Here is a 15,405-nt window from a genome sequence, read left to right as displayed (position 1 = left end):
GTTGCCAGTGGCAACAAGAAAAGTGAGATTATTTGGTGGAGAGTGTCCAGTAATGTGCATTTCGAACTGTCCGGCAGCGAGGGGTTAACTTCGCATTGCTGAGCCTGGGCGCGTGTGTGGCCTAGCACGCACCTGCAACGTGTCCGGACAGATTCATCTCAAGTGGGCGGAGCTACATTCCCCTGCGTGTGGCGTGCAGAGAATTTTGCGCCAAACGGGGAGGAGGAACGCCCAATTTCGCGCCAAGGGGGCAGAGCTACTGTTTCCCTGTGGGGTGCGGACCGCGAAGCAATGTCTGCCTTCCGACAACCGGGTACTGCTACCCAGAGATTGAGGCCCCCAACCACTTTGCCAGGGGTCTCCAGTGCCTTTGTACCGATCGGAGTGCCTGTGACTGATACGGGCGTTCGACTGTCTACCCAGGGTCAGTTCGTCCTTCCGTCTAGTAGCGGAACGGAGATGATGGGCCTGACCTGTCCCCGAAGATCCAACCTTTTGCCCGATGCCAAAAATGCCGAGCCTTCCTGTTTGTGGCCCGCTCATCTACACAGGCCCCAAAAAAGAGTATCAGGTGAACTTCATCACCGCCACCCTTATCGCGGAGGAGGAAGCCCCATGGCCGATGCCCTCCCCGTCTGTGATAATCGTGGAGCCGGAGGTCCGGGACCCCTATGTGATCTCAATATCCTCTACCCTGATTTTGCCGTCGGCTACCTCGCCACCTTCCTCATTGGAGGTAAGCCTTGGGGAAAATCCGGACCTAGAGAGTGTCTTATCCAGTGTGACGGGTTCATCGGATGTGACAGGCACTCAGGATGAGACCATTTCGGAGACAACTGAAGCATCCACAGCGGTCTCTGTGTGGCGTGCCCCTATTGGAGAAGAGCCCACTACAGCCTCCTGCGGTTGCGGCCAAGGCCTACGTTCTCAGCGCCCTCCGAGCCGGAGGGAGGGCTCTGTGACGGCCAAACCCTGCGGTCTCTTATCGGCCGAAGAGTGGTGCTTGATGGACTTTAACCTGTTGCCAGATGATTCTACAATCAATGACCACGACCATTCTCCGGAGTCGCAGGGCTTCAAAGATCCCAGCGCTTCCAACGATGTTCCGAGAGAAGCCCGGCGTCTGACCTGGGGAGTCGGTGAGTCATGTTTTGTGTCTGTCGCTATGCTCATCGCCCCACGATCCCTGACTACCCTTACTTTAAAGAGGGCACTGGACACTTTGGGGTTGTCGGGTCATGGAGATCCACATACTCTGCACAAACTGGCCCACCTACAGTGCGTAGTAAATCAGAAGGTTGCTGCTGATTACAGGTATGAGTACCCATATGTGCCACCTCCTCTCCTTTACCGAATCGATCAGGAGAGGGAGGCTTGGTGCCGAGAGGCTATCTGGGAGCATTTGAGAGTGCCTCGCACTTTTGAGGATGCCAGTCCATGGATGCCCCATTTGAAGACCAGATGTGAATACTACCGCCGAGATTGGAGCTGGGGCCGCCACATCTACTGGGATCGGATCGTGAAGTGTCCCGGGAAAGAAGATCAGATCTTCACCGTTCAATCTACCACTCCAAGAGGAGATACTGTCTGGCTGCCTGATCCCTGTTACTATAACTGAGGTCATGATCACTTTGCTTGTACTGATTTTGCAGAACGGGAAGTTACGAACAAGTATGCCCCACTCCAGTTGACATTTATTTATTTGTTTCCCTGTTTCCCCTTTTCCCCCCTTACTTCTCCAGAACCACAGGAACTATTGTGCAAGAACTCCTGGGAGGGTTTAGGTTCAGCCAGTTAGTGGGGACTTGGTCAACTTTCCTATAGCAGTTTCAGAACATTTTACCAGGAGAGAGTTTTTTTTCCCTCCCCTTCCATTTTTGTGTCACTTCCCTTTGCTGCTATTTTTTTTTTTTTTGCATCTTTGGATTCGTGACTTTTGCAGTACCAGCGCGCTGACCACTAGGGGCAGCGTTCTGCATCGTTCATCATAAGATAATACTGTCATGTTTTATTTGTATGATTCTTGCATAGAGTAATCTTCCACAGCACTTGTTAGCTTAAAGCTCTTTGGGGGAGGAGCTTTCGCATTCAGGCTTGAGCGTGCAGTCTCAATCCAACCCTCAGAGATTGTAAATAATAGGAGAAATATTGTATTTCCTGTACGTTTTTTTTTTGCTTGTTTTTTTCTCCTATGCAGGACCGTTCTGGACCCACCTGTTGTCGATCACTGCGGAGAATGGGCAGATAGTCAGCAGGGTTGTGTATGTCGTATGTCTTAGGCCGTTTAAGAATAGTGTTGCCATGTGTGCAGTCTGTTCTCTCTTCTTTTCCTCCTTTCTCTTTTTTTTTTTTTTTTTTTTTGCAGGTATCAGGTCCGCATTCGGGCTCGAATGCTTTTGGACACTGGGGACAGTGTCAATACAAGTGGGGGGAGTATGTAGTGCCCCCTTGCTTTCAGCATGGGCACTACACTTTAATTTAGTGGGGAACGGGAGAGTTACCTTGCTCCCATTCAATGTTTGGCCAAATTTGATGATCTCTGTCATTCTGGAAGTTCCACTGGGTCACACTGTGATCAGGGAGTGCAGTGCCACCCCTGGCCAGCAGCTGGCGCTAGAGGGGTTCTGGCAGAACAGATCTTCTCCCAGCAGCCAATTAGAGGATGTTTCCCCTCGCGGGGCATGCTGGGGGAGGGTATATCTGTGAGAGAGGTCATGTGTCGAAAACTTTCCGCGGGGTCCCGTTCCAGGTGCGGTATCCACCTTCAGGGTACGCGCATCCATGGACCCCGCCGGCGTGGCCCACCTGGCCAGAGCTGAACTCTGCAGCGAACCTCTTCCTGAGGAGAGAAGGGACCCCAGTGCTCCACTGGGTTCCGAGGCCTATTGAAAGGATCCTAGTTTGGGATCGGGTGTCCGGACCACTGACAGGTGTGCTTGCTGTCATCCGGGGAACATTTGCAAAAGAAGTTTACTGGGAGGATTCTCTGTCCTTATTTACTTTAAGTTCTCTATTGAAATTGGCCTGTGGTGGGGGCCCTAGAGACAGGTCCGTGTGGTAGATTTGTTCCTCTCAGTACTATTCAGAAGTGACGCTCCGGCTGCCAGGCCTATAATAGGGGTCTGTCCAGGGGCACCTTACCCACTCCGAGCAGAGTGGCGACGTGTATGCATTCAGTTTAATGCCGAGCAATATATTGCTCAGTTCTATATCCAGGCCTGATACCGCATGGTTCTATTTCTTCCTTCATCAACCTTGACCTTCCTAATGTATGTTGATGTTGGCCGTGTTTGGCCTGGACAATAAAGTATTGAAAACTCTTTATTGGATGTCTGGACCTTCACTCACTGTTGCTGTTCTCACAATTGCACCCTTGGACACTGCCAGGGTAACTTAGTAGGCCGGTCCCAAATAATTTAGCGGCTCCTCCGGGGGTAGCGCTACACAAGCTTACTTGTCAATAAGTTTGCTTCAAGCAACGTTTGCATTACCACACATGTCTTTTGAAATGCAAAACTTGCTTGAAGCAGGTTAAATGCAGGTCATCACAAGGTCATTTGCATCCGTCAATGAATTCTGGATGTGAATAATCCCTTTGAAAATGCAGACATTTCCTGTATGACCTAAGCACAGGTGGTCACCATAAATGTTGTTTCAATAGTATTATATCCAATAGGACTACAGATGACAGGCATGTGAGCAAAGCACAGATATCTGCATACAGTGTCTATGGGATTAACTGAACTTGCATCCAGTAGCACTACAAGTATTAGGAACGTGGGCAGAGCCAATAATGTCTATATGCAGTGTCTAAAGGATTAAATGGCCCGCTCACTGACAGCATAACAGCAGTTGCTGGTAGTGATGTAGATGATGATGATGATGATTCTTTCAGTATCTCCCTCTGGGTCCTGGCTCAGGGAATGGCATCTGACCTCCGTCACACCGCACCGCAGCCTACCCAAATCTGAAGTGCAGGTAGCGCTGAAGGATCAGGAACAGCCTCTGAACCGCTGTAGATAGGAAGCGACACTGTCCGCAGATGTCCATCTGAATGCAGCTAAATAACTCTCTCTTATTCAGTCCGCGACTCGGCCACAGCTCACACTGGTATAGAGCTCCTGCTGGCAGATCCAGGCCGACGTCCCAAGAGAGCGATCTAGGCCTCAACCAGACTTTTTATATCCTCTCCAAGCAGTCTGTTCTTCTCTCCTCAGCTTTCTGGTGGATGTAGTTCAGGCCAGTCCTGCTGGAATTGAAACCCCAGCATTCTGAACTAAACATTCCACAATGCTTTGCTCTGCTCTAAGCTCTGTCTTTAGGAAATGACACATAGAGCCCAAGCCAACACTAGAGGGAGACAGCTCCACATTAACAGCACTGAATACTGTCCCTAAATTGCAGGCACAATAGCTGGCTCCTGGCTACAATTAAATTAAAATTAAATTAATCCTGGAGTCTATAGGGCAGTCCGATGGATTCAGGTCTTTCTGCTGTCAGAATACAATAGCTCAGCAGGGAGGATTTCCCATCCACATTGAGTGTGTGGATGAGGGGAATCAAGTCAGTTTTTTTGGTTCAACCCGCTGGTTGAACCAAAAAAAACCTGTATGATCTATGGGCTGCCTTAACCTAGTGTTTTAGCTTTGTAAATCAAGTCTAAAATACGACAGTTTAGCATTTTGTAGTTTATTGTAACTGCATGTTTTATTTTTGTGAATTATTTTGATAAACTATGATGTGTTCATAATGATTCTAGCCCTGGATACAAAGCTAAATATTCTGTTGTGTTTGCAGAACTGTCTGGAAAGGAGATTGTGTCTGCTCTTTCAGTTGCTGATCGGGTTAGAGGACTATCAAAAAAGGTTTCTGCAAATATCTGGGATCCAGAAGAAGCCGCTCACAAGCTGAGAGGACAAATTAAGAACCAGAGATCCAAACTAATGGCAGATAGCACACTGGAAGAGAGTGCAGTGAGACAGCTAGCAGAAACTGTAAAAGAATTGCAGGTGACAAACATTTCTAAACTCGCCTTCTCTTAGTGATCCTATGGATGGAAGCCCCGGTACCTTTTTTTATTTAGCATACAGTACAATGTTCCATGACATGAGTCATTTTTGTGGATTGCTTGTCTGTATCTGTCACTTGAGGAATTATTCTTGCCACTGACACTAAAAATGGGGCATCATAATTCCTCCCACTGACATCAACAATGGGGCACTATTCCTTCCACTGACACCAATGATGGGGAACAATTCTTCCCACTTACACCAATGATGGGGCATTGATCATCCCACTGACACCAACGATGGGGCACTGTTTTTCCCACTGACTCCAATGATTGGGCACTATTCCTCCCACTGACACCAATGATGGGCCACTTTTCCTCCCATTGACACCAGCAATAAGGCATTTCTTTAAACCCACTGTACACATTCTGACCCCCCCTAAAGTCTGAAAGACAGTAAACTGGCCCTTTATTTAGAAAGTTTGGAGAGCCCTTCTTTACAACAATGCATATATGATGAAGGTGAATGTTCAACCAAAATATGTACAATTTTTAGAGCTTGGAAATGTGAGGCCTCTGTTTTTCAAAAGTCTATACCTTCTACCTGTACATCACAGATGGCGTAGTAATATACATGCTCCCTCATGGGGGGGGGGGGGAGGGGTTCCAAATAAACCTCTATCTGGGCACCAATAATGCAAAAAAATCCATACCTGGCAGCTTAGTATCTTGATAGGCATGTGAGCAGGCATAATCAAGGCATACCAGGGGAATATTAGCCTGCATCCTATTATACAAGCAGGTAGAAGAACTCTCTTTTTTTCATTCACAACTATAATACCTTCATGCTAGTACCAGCAGGAGGGCAGTGTGGTGTGGTGCAGAGGCGGCTCTTTAATTAGGCAAAGAGGTGGTTGCCTAAGGCCTCGCACTTACAGGGGTCTCGCGGCCGCCTAACCTATACAATGCATTACCCTAGTTTTGAGGGACAAGGGACTTTAACGCTGCTGTGCTCAGGCAGTGTTAAGAGCCCTGACTCAGGAGGGGGCCAACGTCCCTAACAACCAGTGAATATAGGTGACACCACCCCTTGTGACGTCAATGACTCAGCATGCCCTCAGTCAATGATGTCACAAGGGGGCGGGTCCCATGTCCGCAGACCCCCACAACCATCAGCCAGGGTTGTGGGGGAAGAGGCTCTTGTCCTTGAATTATTTTTCCCATCATGGGCGTGAGTGGGGACCCATACCAAGTTTTGTCTTAGGCCTCACAAAGCCTAGAGCCGCCTCTGGAGTGGTGCTTCAGCCTCCGATTGGCTGGTTATCAGAGACTTGTCCTACAATCATTTTACCTTTTATAGGGACACTGAGTCATATTTTGTATGAGGGATGAAGCGAGAACAGCAGGAGTTTGGCAATTTAGGAGGTTAAAGGGTGAAAAACATATCCTAGAAACGCAGCAATTCTCAACCTTTTTACTCCAGGAAAACTCTTGAAATAATTTCCAGGTCTCAAGGAACCCTTGAAAAAAGAATTCAAAGTGGCCAGGAGGAAAATGTCCCTTACAAGGGTGACTAGTTGAAAGAAGAATGTGGTCAAAATGTCCTTCTTACTTACAGATAAAAAGATCATTGGGTTCATGCAGCTGGCTCTGCCAAGTAGTGTTGATCCAGGAACATTGCAGGCATCATCACATAGGAGATCAATCAACGACAGCTCGATAAATCCCTAGCAATGTCTGGGGCATCCCCAGGGTTCCATAGAGCCCTGGTTAAGAACAGCCAGTCTAGAGAGCCTATAGAAATGTTATGCTTTTTTTATGTATAAGGGCCCTTTCACACGGGGCAGATCAGTAAAGATCCGCCCGGTGAACCTCCGTTTGCTCAGCGGGGATCGCTCCGTTGATCCCCGCTGAGCCGGCGGGGACCGCCCTGTCTTTTCTCCGCTCTCCCCTATGGGGGTATCGGATGCACACGGACCGTCTGTCCGTGTTCATCCGATCCGATCCGCAGACGGAAGGAAAAATAGGGTTTTCCTCTGTCTGCAGAATCGGAGGAATGCGGAGGCGGGCGAGATCAGGTGTCAGCGGATGTTCACCAATGTATGTCCCTTTTTCACCCGCACACGGATGGATGAAAAAGTGGACATACGGCACGTGTAAAAGGGGCCTAACTCATATTTTTTTGCCGGCAAGTTTCAGGTTGCACTAATGATTATCGTTCATGTGTTTAATTAGGAACATTGTAAGATCATAAAGCTCTGTAGCTCTGCTTGGTCTGGTTGTGTCCCTCAGGGAGGGCCCAGATTCTCGTACATTGGCATAAAACTGTGCGGGCGTAACGTATCTGGTTTACGTTACGCCGCCGCAAGTTTTACAGGCAAGTGCTTTATTCACAAAGAACTTGCCTGTAAAGTTGCGGCGGCGTAGCGTAAATCCCCCGGCGCAAGCCCGCCTAATTCAAATGAGTCGGCTAGGGGGCATGGAGCATTTAAATTAGGCGCGTTCCCGCGCCGAACGTAATGCGCATGCACCGTCCCTAAAATTTCCGCAAGGACGTTATTGGTTTCGACGTGAACGTAAATGGCATCCAGCCCCATTCACGGACGACTTACGCAAACAACGTAAATTTTTCAATTTCGACGCGGGAACGACGGCCATACTTAACATTGGTTGCCCCTCATATAGCAGGGGCAACTTTACGCGTCGCAAATCTAACGTAAACGTTGTAACTTCACTGCGTCGACCGCGCGTACGTTTGGGAATTCGCGTATTTTGCTAATTTGCATACTCGACGGGGAAAACGACAGAGGCGACACCTAGCGGCGAAAAAAAAAATGCATTTAAGATCCGACAGCGTAAGAGCCTTACGCCTGTCGGATCTAATGGATATCTATGCGTAACTGATTCTAAGAATCAGTCGCATAGATACGACGGCCCAGATTAGGACTTACGATGGCGTACATTGTGTTGCGCCGTCGTAAGCCCTTTGAGAATCTGGGCCATTGTTTCTAGACAAAGGGTGTAAAGGTGTATTACCATGGCAACAGTGTTCAGGAGAAAGGGAAATGGCACACAAGAACTGCTTTACTTGAGAGATGCTGTCCTACTTACACAAGTTAAACACGCTGTTCAATACAAGTCTGTTATTCTTTTATGAACTCTAATTACTCTAATTACAGTCTATAGAGCCCCATGCTAGCATCACATAGAATGTGAAACAAAGTCCAGGATACATGTTTTAATTGTGGAGGAGAAATAAAGGCTTTATGCATTTTATTCCTTCACATTAGCAGTTACCTAAAATGTTGAACAGTGTTGCAATAAAACACAATAGTGATTCCATAAAGGGGAATTCAATTTAATGTGTGCCTCTGAGTACTTACCACCATGCTGCAGCTCAGTTTCAGGATCTTGGCAATCTTCAGAAAAAAAGAAGAAGTTGTACTTGTTTATCTGCAGTCTTCTCTACATCGATTCAAAGTCCTGAATTTACAGAAGATCTCAGCTTCAGAAAATAGGGGATGGAGAGCTGAAGTTACTCTGTAGAGCTCAGTGAGGATAGCTCTGAGAGCTGATTGGAAGGAAGGGACACCCCCTTTACACAGAACACAGGAAGAGAGCTGAGACTGTCAATGAACTGGAGCTCCCTCCTATGTCACCTTTCTTCACTTGGTGTCAGGGAAACTTGTCAGAAGTGATTCATACTGAGAGCAGAAGAATGAGGCAGCAGACAGAAATTATACTTAGTGCTCCTAAATGAGACACACACTATAAAGGCATATGCTGTGTTCATATTTCATGTCTGAAATTTACAACCACTTTAACTGTTCTGAGCCTGAAATTATTTAATGGTGTGCATGTTGCTTCTGGTGTATCTAAAGAACCAGGGTCTGTAAAGCACTATGGGGTATGATGTAACACCACTACAAAGGGTTAACTCCGCAAGACAAGAAGAGGAGGAGTGTAGTTGCTAAGAGTAATCAAGTACAAGTCAAGATCTGGATAGACTGATGCATAGCATGAATCTATCCATGGCCCTCGCTGCCACTCCCTATTCAGGCATCCGGCCCGTTTTAGGATGCCGGGCGCCTGAATTTCAGCAGCAGGCTCTAATAGGCCTCAAAAAAGGTGGGCCCAGATGCGTTAGAAAATCAAATTAATATTTGCTTTTCTAACAATGAACTTCCTCTCCGCCAATCAGGTAGCGCGGGTCTAATATCTATCACCTGGTTGGCTGAAGGCACAGGTGCCCCAATTGGACACCTAGCAGACCGAAGAAGAGAGGAGGGGGAAGCATGGAGGACACAGGAGCTGTCCCACAGCTGGCTGGCGTCACCCACTGCCTGACCTGCCACTAAGATGGGGTAAGTGCCGGGCAGACAGTGGGTGGGTGGGGGTCACAGTGGCTGCATTTGATGTGCACAAGTGGCTGCATTTGATGTGCACAATTGTCTGCATATGATAGTCGCCACTGCGCTGGACTGGTGGAGTGGGTGCAGGCTCAAAATGTCCCTCCTAATGCAACATTTAACAAATTACAATGCGTATTGTCAGAGAAACGCTTGTCTCGAAGTCAGGGAACTGCCTAAAGCCCTGTACACACGATCGGTTTGTCTGATGCAAACAGACCGTTTTCATCGGACAAACCGATCGTGTGTGGGCCCCATCGGTTTGTTTTCCATCGGTGAAAAAAAATAGAACATGTTTTACATTTTTCCTATGGATAAAAAAAACTATAGAAAAAAAACGATCGTCTGTGTGGAAGTCCAACGGTCAAAAATCCACACATGCTCAGAATCAAGTCGACGCATGCTCGGAAGCATTGAACTTAATTTTTCTCAGCACGTCGTAGTGTTTTACGTCACCGCGTTTTGGCACGGTCGGATTTTTGACTGATGGTATGTAGGCAAGACTGATGAAAGCTTCATTGTATATCCGACGAAAAAATACATCGGATTAGATTCCATCAGATATCCGATCGTGTGTACAGGGCTTTAATGTTAGGTTTTTCACATGACTGCAGTTTCCTCCTGGTATCCGGCATTTATGAGCACGCTCAGCATAAACGATACCCCCATGTGCAGGACGTAGATGACCCGCCCACAAATTATTACATAACAGCGGTCACTGCCTGCTATATTGCAGCTTTGTTTGATCAAAACGTCTAGAGACTCTATTATAAGTCATTTAACCCTGTTAAAGCATGTAAGCAACAGGCTTTTTGAATTAGGTTTTTAAGCAGCCTCTGGAAGATACAAAAAAAAAAGAGTCTAAAACTCCACTCCTAAAAAAAGTATTTCCTATTCTTAACCTTAAAAATAACTCATCCACTACACGTTCCCTTTAATACCAAACATTCAGCTAAACCTCCCTATCAAAAAACATTTATTGTGTCTTCCTTGCAGTATGTGATTTTGCTAAAATTAATTTAAAAAAAGTATCCGATTTATGCTCTTTATAAAAACAGTAATACCCTCTGCCTGGCGACGGTTCTTGATAGATTGGCCGATAAGACAATTGTTTCTCTGCTTTGTATTCCCCACACACTAGGATTATTGAGGAAATAACTCACCTTCTTATCCACAGCATATCAAGAAAATGCAAAAAAAAAAAAAAAAAATATGTGCTCATTCTGTTAATCTTCCATTCTGTGCAGATGGTGAAAAAACTAAGTTGGAAAGAAAAAAAAGAGTTATCAAAAAAGCTTGGAGACAAGAAAAGATGCCACCACGAGGTGAGAACATTAGAACGAATTTCTTTTTTTTTTTATTGATTTGATTTTCAGACTTGTCTGCTTCATTTATACCCATTACCATGGCAATGCTAGGAGGTTCTGGAACATTTAGATGTGGCAGCTTCTGGTTTCCCTATAAACTAGCTAGAAAAGAGGAGTTTAACATGTGAAACTCAAAAAAATTGAATATCGTGCAAAAGTTAATTTATTTCACTAATGCAACTTAAAAGGTTAAAAGGCCGACTTCTCAGTCAATAACCAGTACTATAGAAGGGACGGACTTGCACCTAAATGAGAAGGGTGCAGATCAGCTGGGAATAAGGATGGCCAAAAAGTTAGAGGGGTTTTTAAACTAGGCGACGGGGGGGGCCAGAGATAGTCAGTGTGGAACATATTCAAGAGGGTAGTATTAGGGGCATTGGAGGAATGGTAACCAAAGCACATAAACCCAAGGTAAGTAGAGTAGAAGGTCCTAGTTGCAATCTCAGAACACCCAAGAGGATAGTATGTGACCGGTCAAAAGTTATTAATGCAGTAAAGTGTTTATTCACCAATGCCAGAAGTCTGCCAAGCAAAATAGGTGAGTTGGAAGCTCTGGTGCATCAGGAGAGCTATGATGTAATCGGTATTGCTGAAACTTGGCTTCATTCCTCACATGACTGGGCTATTAATATTCCTGGCTATGCACTCTTTTGGAAAGACAGGGTAAAAAGGAAAGGTGGCGGGGTCTGTCTCTATGTGAGAAGCGACCTCAAAGCAAGCGTGAAAGAGGACCTGGTTGATGGAGAGTGTGATGAGGCTGAAGCATTATGGGTGGAACTGCATACAGATGTGCGTAGTTCAAAGTTAATCATTGGAGTTTGTTATAGACCACCCAATGTTAATGAGGAGGTGGAGACTCAGTTCCTTGCACAGATGGAAAGGGCTGGGATGGTGATAATAATGGGGGATTTTAACTACCCAGAAATTAACTCGAGTATTAATGGCACTGCTAGGACAGTTAAAGGACAAACATTTATAAACCTATTGCAGGACAATTTTATGGTCCAGCTTATTGAGGCCCCAACTAGGAATGATGCTCTGTTGGACCTGGTAATCTCAAACAATGCAGAGCGTATTACTAATGTTCAGATAAAAGAACACCTGGGTAGCAGTGACCATAACATGATTTCATTTGATGTTAGCTGTAAGCAAAAACCACATACAGGAACGCTAAAAACACTTAATTTCAAGAGAGCAAATTTTCCAAGGTTGAGGGCTGCTCTCCAGGACTTAGACTGGGAGAGAATATTGGCATCAATGGGCACAAAACAGAAATGGGAATTCCTCAAAAAGACTGTTTGTGAAATCACTGCAAAGTATATTCCCATAGGCAATAAGTTTAAAAGGCTAAAAATAAAACCTTTATGGCTCATGGCCAAAGTTAAAAAAGCTATAAACTATAAGAAGAGCTTTTAAAAAATATAAAAATGAAGGAACACTAGTGTCGTTTAGAATATAACAGGATATGTAACAAGGAAATCAAGGATGCAAAAATTCAAAATGAATGACAGATTGCAAAAGATAGTAGGACAAACCCCAAGAAATTCTTCAAATATATTAATAGTAAAAAGGTCAAGTCTGAGCATGTAGGCCCTTTACAAAATAATCTAGAGTGGGTGACTGGGGACAAAGAGAAGGCTAATTTATTAAGTACTTTCTTCAGCTCTGGGTATACAAAAGAGCATGGGGGAGTTCATGTCCATAATGGGGGTGGTAGTGACAAAGCCCCAAATGATACACAATGGCTCAAAAGTGATATGGTCCAGAAATATTTAGACAGAATAAAGATGGATAAAGCACCTGGGTCTGATGGCATCCACCCACGGATCCTAAAAGAATTGAGCTCTGTCATTTCAAAGCCACTGTATCTAATTTTTAGGGACTCATTAATGACAGGAATAATACCACTGGATTGGCGCAGGGCCAATGTAGTGCCCATATTTGAAAAGGGAACAAAGTTTTTACCAAGTAACTATAGACCTGTTAGTTTAACTTCTATAGCTGTGAAGTTACTGGAGAGATTAATAAAAGACCACATAGACGAGTTCTTGTTGAAAAAAAAAACTAATTTAAGCAACAGACAGCATGGATTCATGAAAGACAGACGTTGTCAGACAAACCTGATTTCTTTTTATGAAGAGGTGAGTAAAACCCTGGACAGAGACGTGGCTGTGGACGTGATATACTTGGATTTTGCAAAAGCGTTCGATACAGTTCCGCACACACAGCTCATGTGTAAGGTAAGGTCTACAGGATTGGAAATATCAGTTTGTAAATGGATAGAAAACTGTCTAAAAGACAGAATTCAGAGAGTAGTGGTTAATGATTCTTACTCTGAATGGTCCAAGGTTATCAGTGGTGTACCCCAAGGTTCAGTGTTGGGACCCTTACTTTTTAATATCTTTATAAATCATATTGGGTCTGAGATCAAAAGTAGTATTTCTGTCCCCAGATTACTGATTAGAGCCAGCAGCCCCAGTGCCGGGACCAGGTCTGTTTTTCTTTAGCCCGGGTAAGACGCTTCTGACGTTGTTTGTTGTTCAGGAGTGGCTTGATAAGAGGAATACAACATTTGAAGCCTATGTCCAGGATCCGTCTGAGTAGTGGCTCTTGATGCACCGACTCCAGCCTTAGTCCACTCCTTGTGAAAGTCCCCAACACTTTTGAATGGCCTTATCCTGACAATCCTCTCCAGACTGCGGTCATCCCTGCTGCTTGTGCAACTTTTTCTTCCACACTTTTCCCTTCCACATAACTTTCTATTAATGTGCTTTGATACAGCACTTTGGAAACATCCAACTTATTTTGCCTTTTGAAGCTTTCCCTCCTTATGGAGGATGTCAATTATTGTTTTCTGTCAGGTCGACAGTCTTTCCCGTGATTGTGATTCCTACTGAGCCAGACTGAGAGACCATTTAAAGGCTCAGGAATCATTTGCAGGTGTTATGGCTTAATTAGCTGAATAAAGTGGGACACTTTGAGCCTAGAATATTGCACCTTTTCACAATATTCAAATTTTCTGAGATTGTGGATTTGGAGTTTTCATGAGCTGTAAGCCATAATCATCACAATTATGACAAATCACAGCTTAAACCATCTTGCTTTGCATGTAATGAGTCTACCTCATATATTAGTTTCACCTTTTAAGTTGAATTACTGAAATTAACTTTTGCACGATATTCTAATTTTTTCGAGTTTCACCTGTATTTTCTCTTCCTGGTTTTCTGTCTGTAGCTCTCTTGATTTTTATGACCGTTTTTCAAAATACTATGCTTAACACCGAAATTTTTTCCAGCTTAGTGTAGCGCACCCTCTAAGAAGCTGAAGATGAACAGGATCTGCACAGCCAGGCACACCAAATTTTCACAGGGACAGGCCAGAGACAGAGAACAGTCCGTGACTTAGTTTCTTTTGTTATTTATTGAGGGTTAATAACTTGGATAGGAATGGGAGGTTATGGGATGCCCACTCCAACTCCAGCAAAATGTTAACAACTTCAGGGACATTCTTCCTATATACAGCCTCTATATGCAGCTCCAACTTCTTCCTCCAGCACACACTTGCTTGCTCCAGCTATGTCACAATGTGATGATTTAACAATCTCTCCAGCAACAGCCCATTACAGGCAGGGACTCACAGCCCCTATAAGTGTAAAACAGTGGAATGAGGCAACTTGTACTTTCATATCACTTCCTCCCAGTGGTCACTGGTCCCAGCACTACCTCTTCAGGTACTGACAACCCACCTGGCTGCAGCTGCCATATAGGCTAACTTTTAACCAGCCCACCTGGCTGACCCTCTCTCCAACCCACCCGGCTGATTCTTAGGAGATCTCCTGGGGAAGGATGAAGACCTAAAGTGGATGTAAACCCTTACATATACCCAGTGAAGTGAACAGTCATCTCAGATGATACACAGAGATTCAACAAATCCTCCTACATAAGTTGTATATGTATATCTGCTGTCTTCAGCTTTATATACTGTTTAGAAAGTTCACATCATGTTAGGAGATTTCCTCTTCATGTTCAACACTGCAGTGAAGCCTGGGCATACAGCCAAGACAGCTGATTGGAGGAAAGACACGTGGACCCTCTCCTCATTGGTAGAGACTTTCAGAGCCAATTGTTGAATAGTTCAGGGCTCGCTAATCTATTTATAACTCCCTCCCCAACACAAAACTCAGGCTGCTTTTATCATATGTGATGGAGGACTTTTCAGACGCTTCTGATAACAGAAGAACAAAGCAGGTGATAGCTAAGGGACATTTGAAGAGAGATCACAAAACACTGCAGATATATGTGCCCAGCTCAAATTTCATGAATCGGGTTTATATCCAATTTAAGCCCACCTCTGTCTTCAGGGAGAACTGGCTACATGTGGCAATCGCTACCCTTGTAAGTTCCCAGTAGGGATGAATTACTGACGCTGTTCTCTCTCTTGCTCCCAGGAAGGGCTTGCTCCGTGTGTTGTGGCAGGATCCTTCCAGCACCCAAGCCCCGGCCCAATGCCCCATGTCCCAGAAACAGGGGAAGGCACCAGAGTAACTGAGTCACTGAACTCTGACCCAGATTCACAGCTCAAGCTTAGCCCTGAGTCAAATAAATGTACCTACCCTACAAAA

General features: G+C 45.2%; 1 protein-coding gene across 1 annotated transcript in view; it reads left to right on the top strand.

Annotated features, from left to right (window-relative positions):
• Positions 1–15,405, top strand: part of LOC120932453 (centrosome-associated protein CEP250-like) — a 155,326-nt gene that overhangs the window by 23,480 nt on the left and 116,441 nt on the right. Inside the window, exons 3-4 of the mRNA XM_040344813.1 lie at positions 4,798–5,009; positions 10,665–10,742. Of these exons, the coding sequence (XP_040200747.1) occupies positions 4,798–5,009; positions 10,665–10,742 (290 nt within the window). The remainder of the gene's footprint in view (positions 1–4,797; positions 5,010–10,664; positions 10,743–15,405) is intronic.

This window comes from Rana temporaria, chromosome 3, assembly GCF_905171775.1.
Source record: "Rana temporaria chromosome 3, aRanTem1.1, whole genome shotgun sequence".
Taxonomy (NCBI): Eukaryota; Metazoa; Chordata; class Amphibia; order Anura; family Ranidae; genus Rana; species Rana temporaria.
This window is presented reverse-complemented; position numbering and strand designations above follow the sequence as displayed.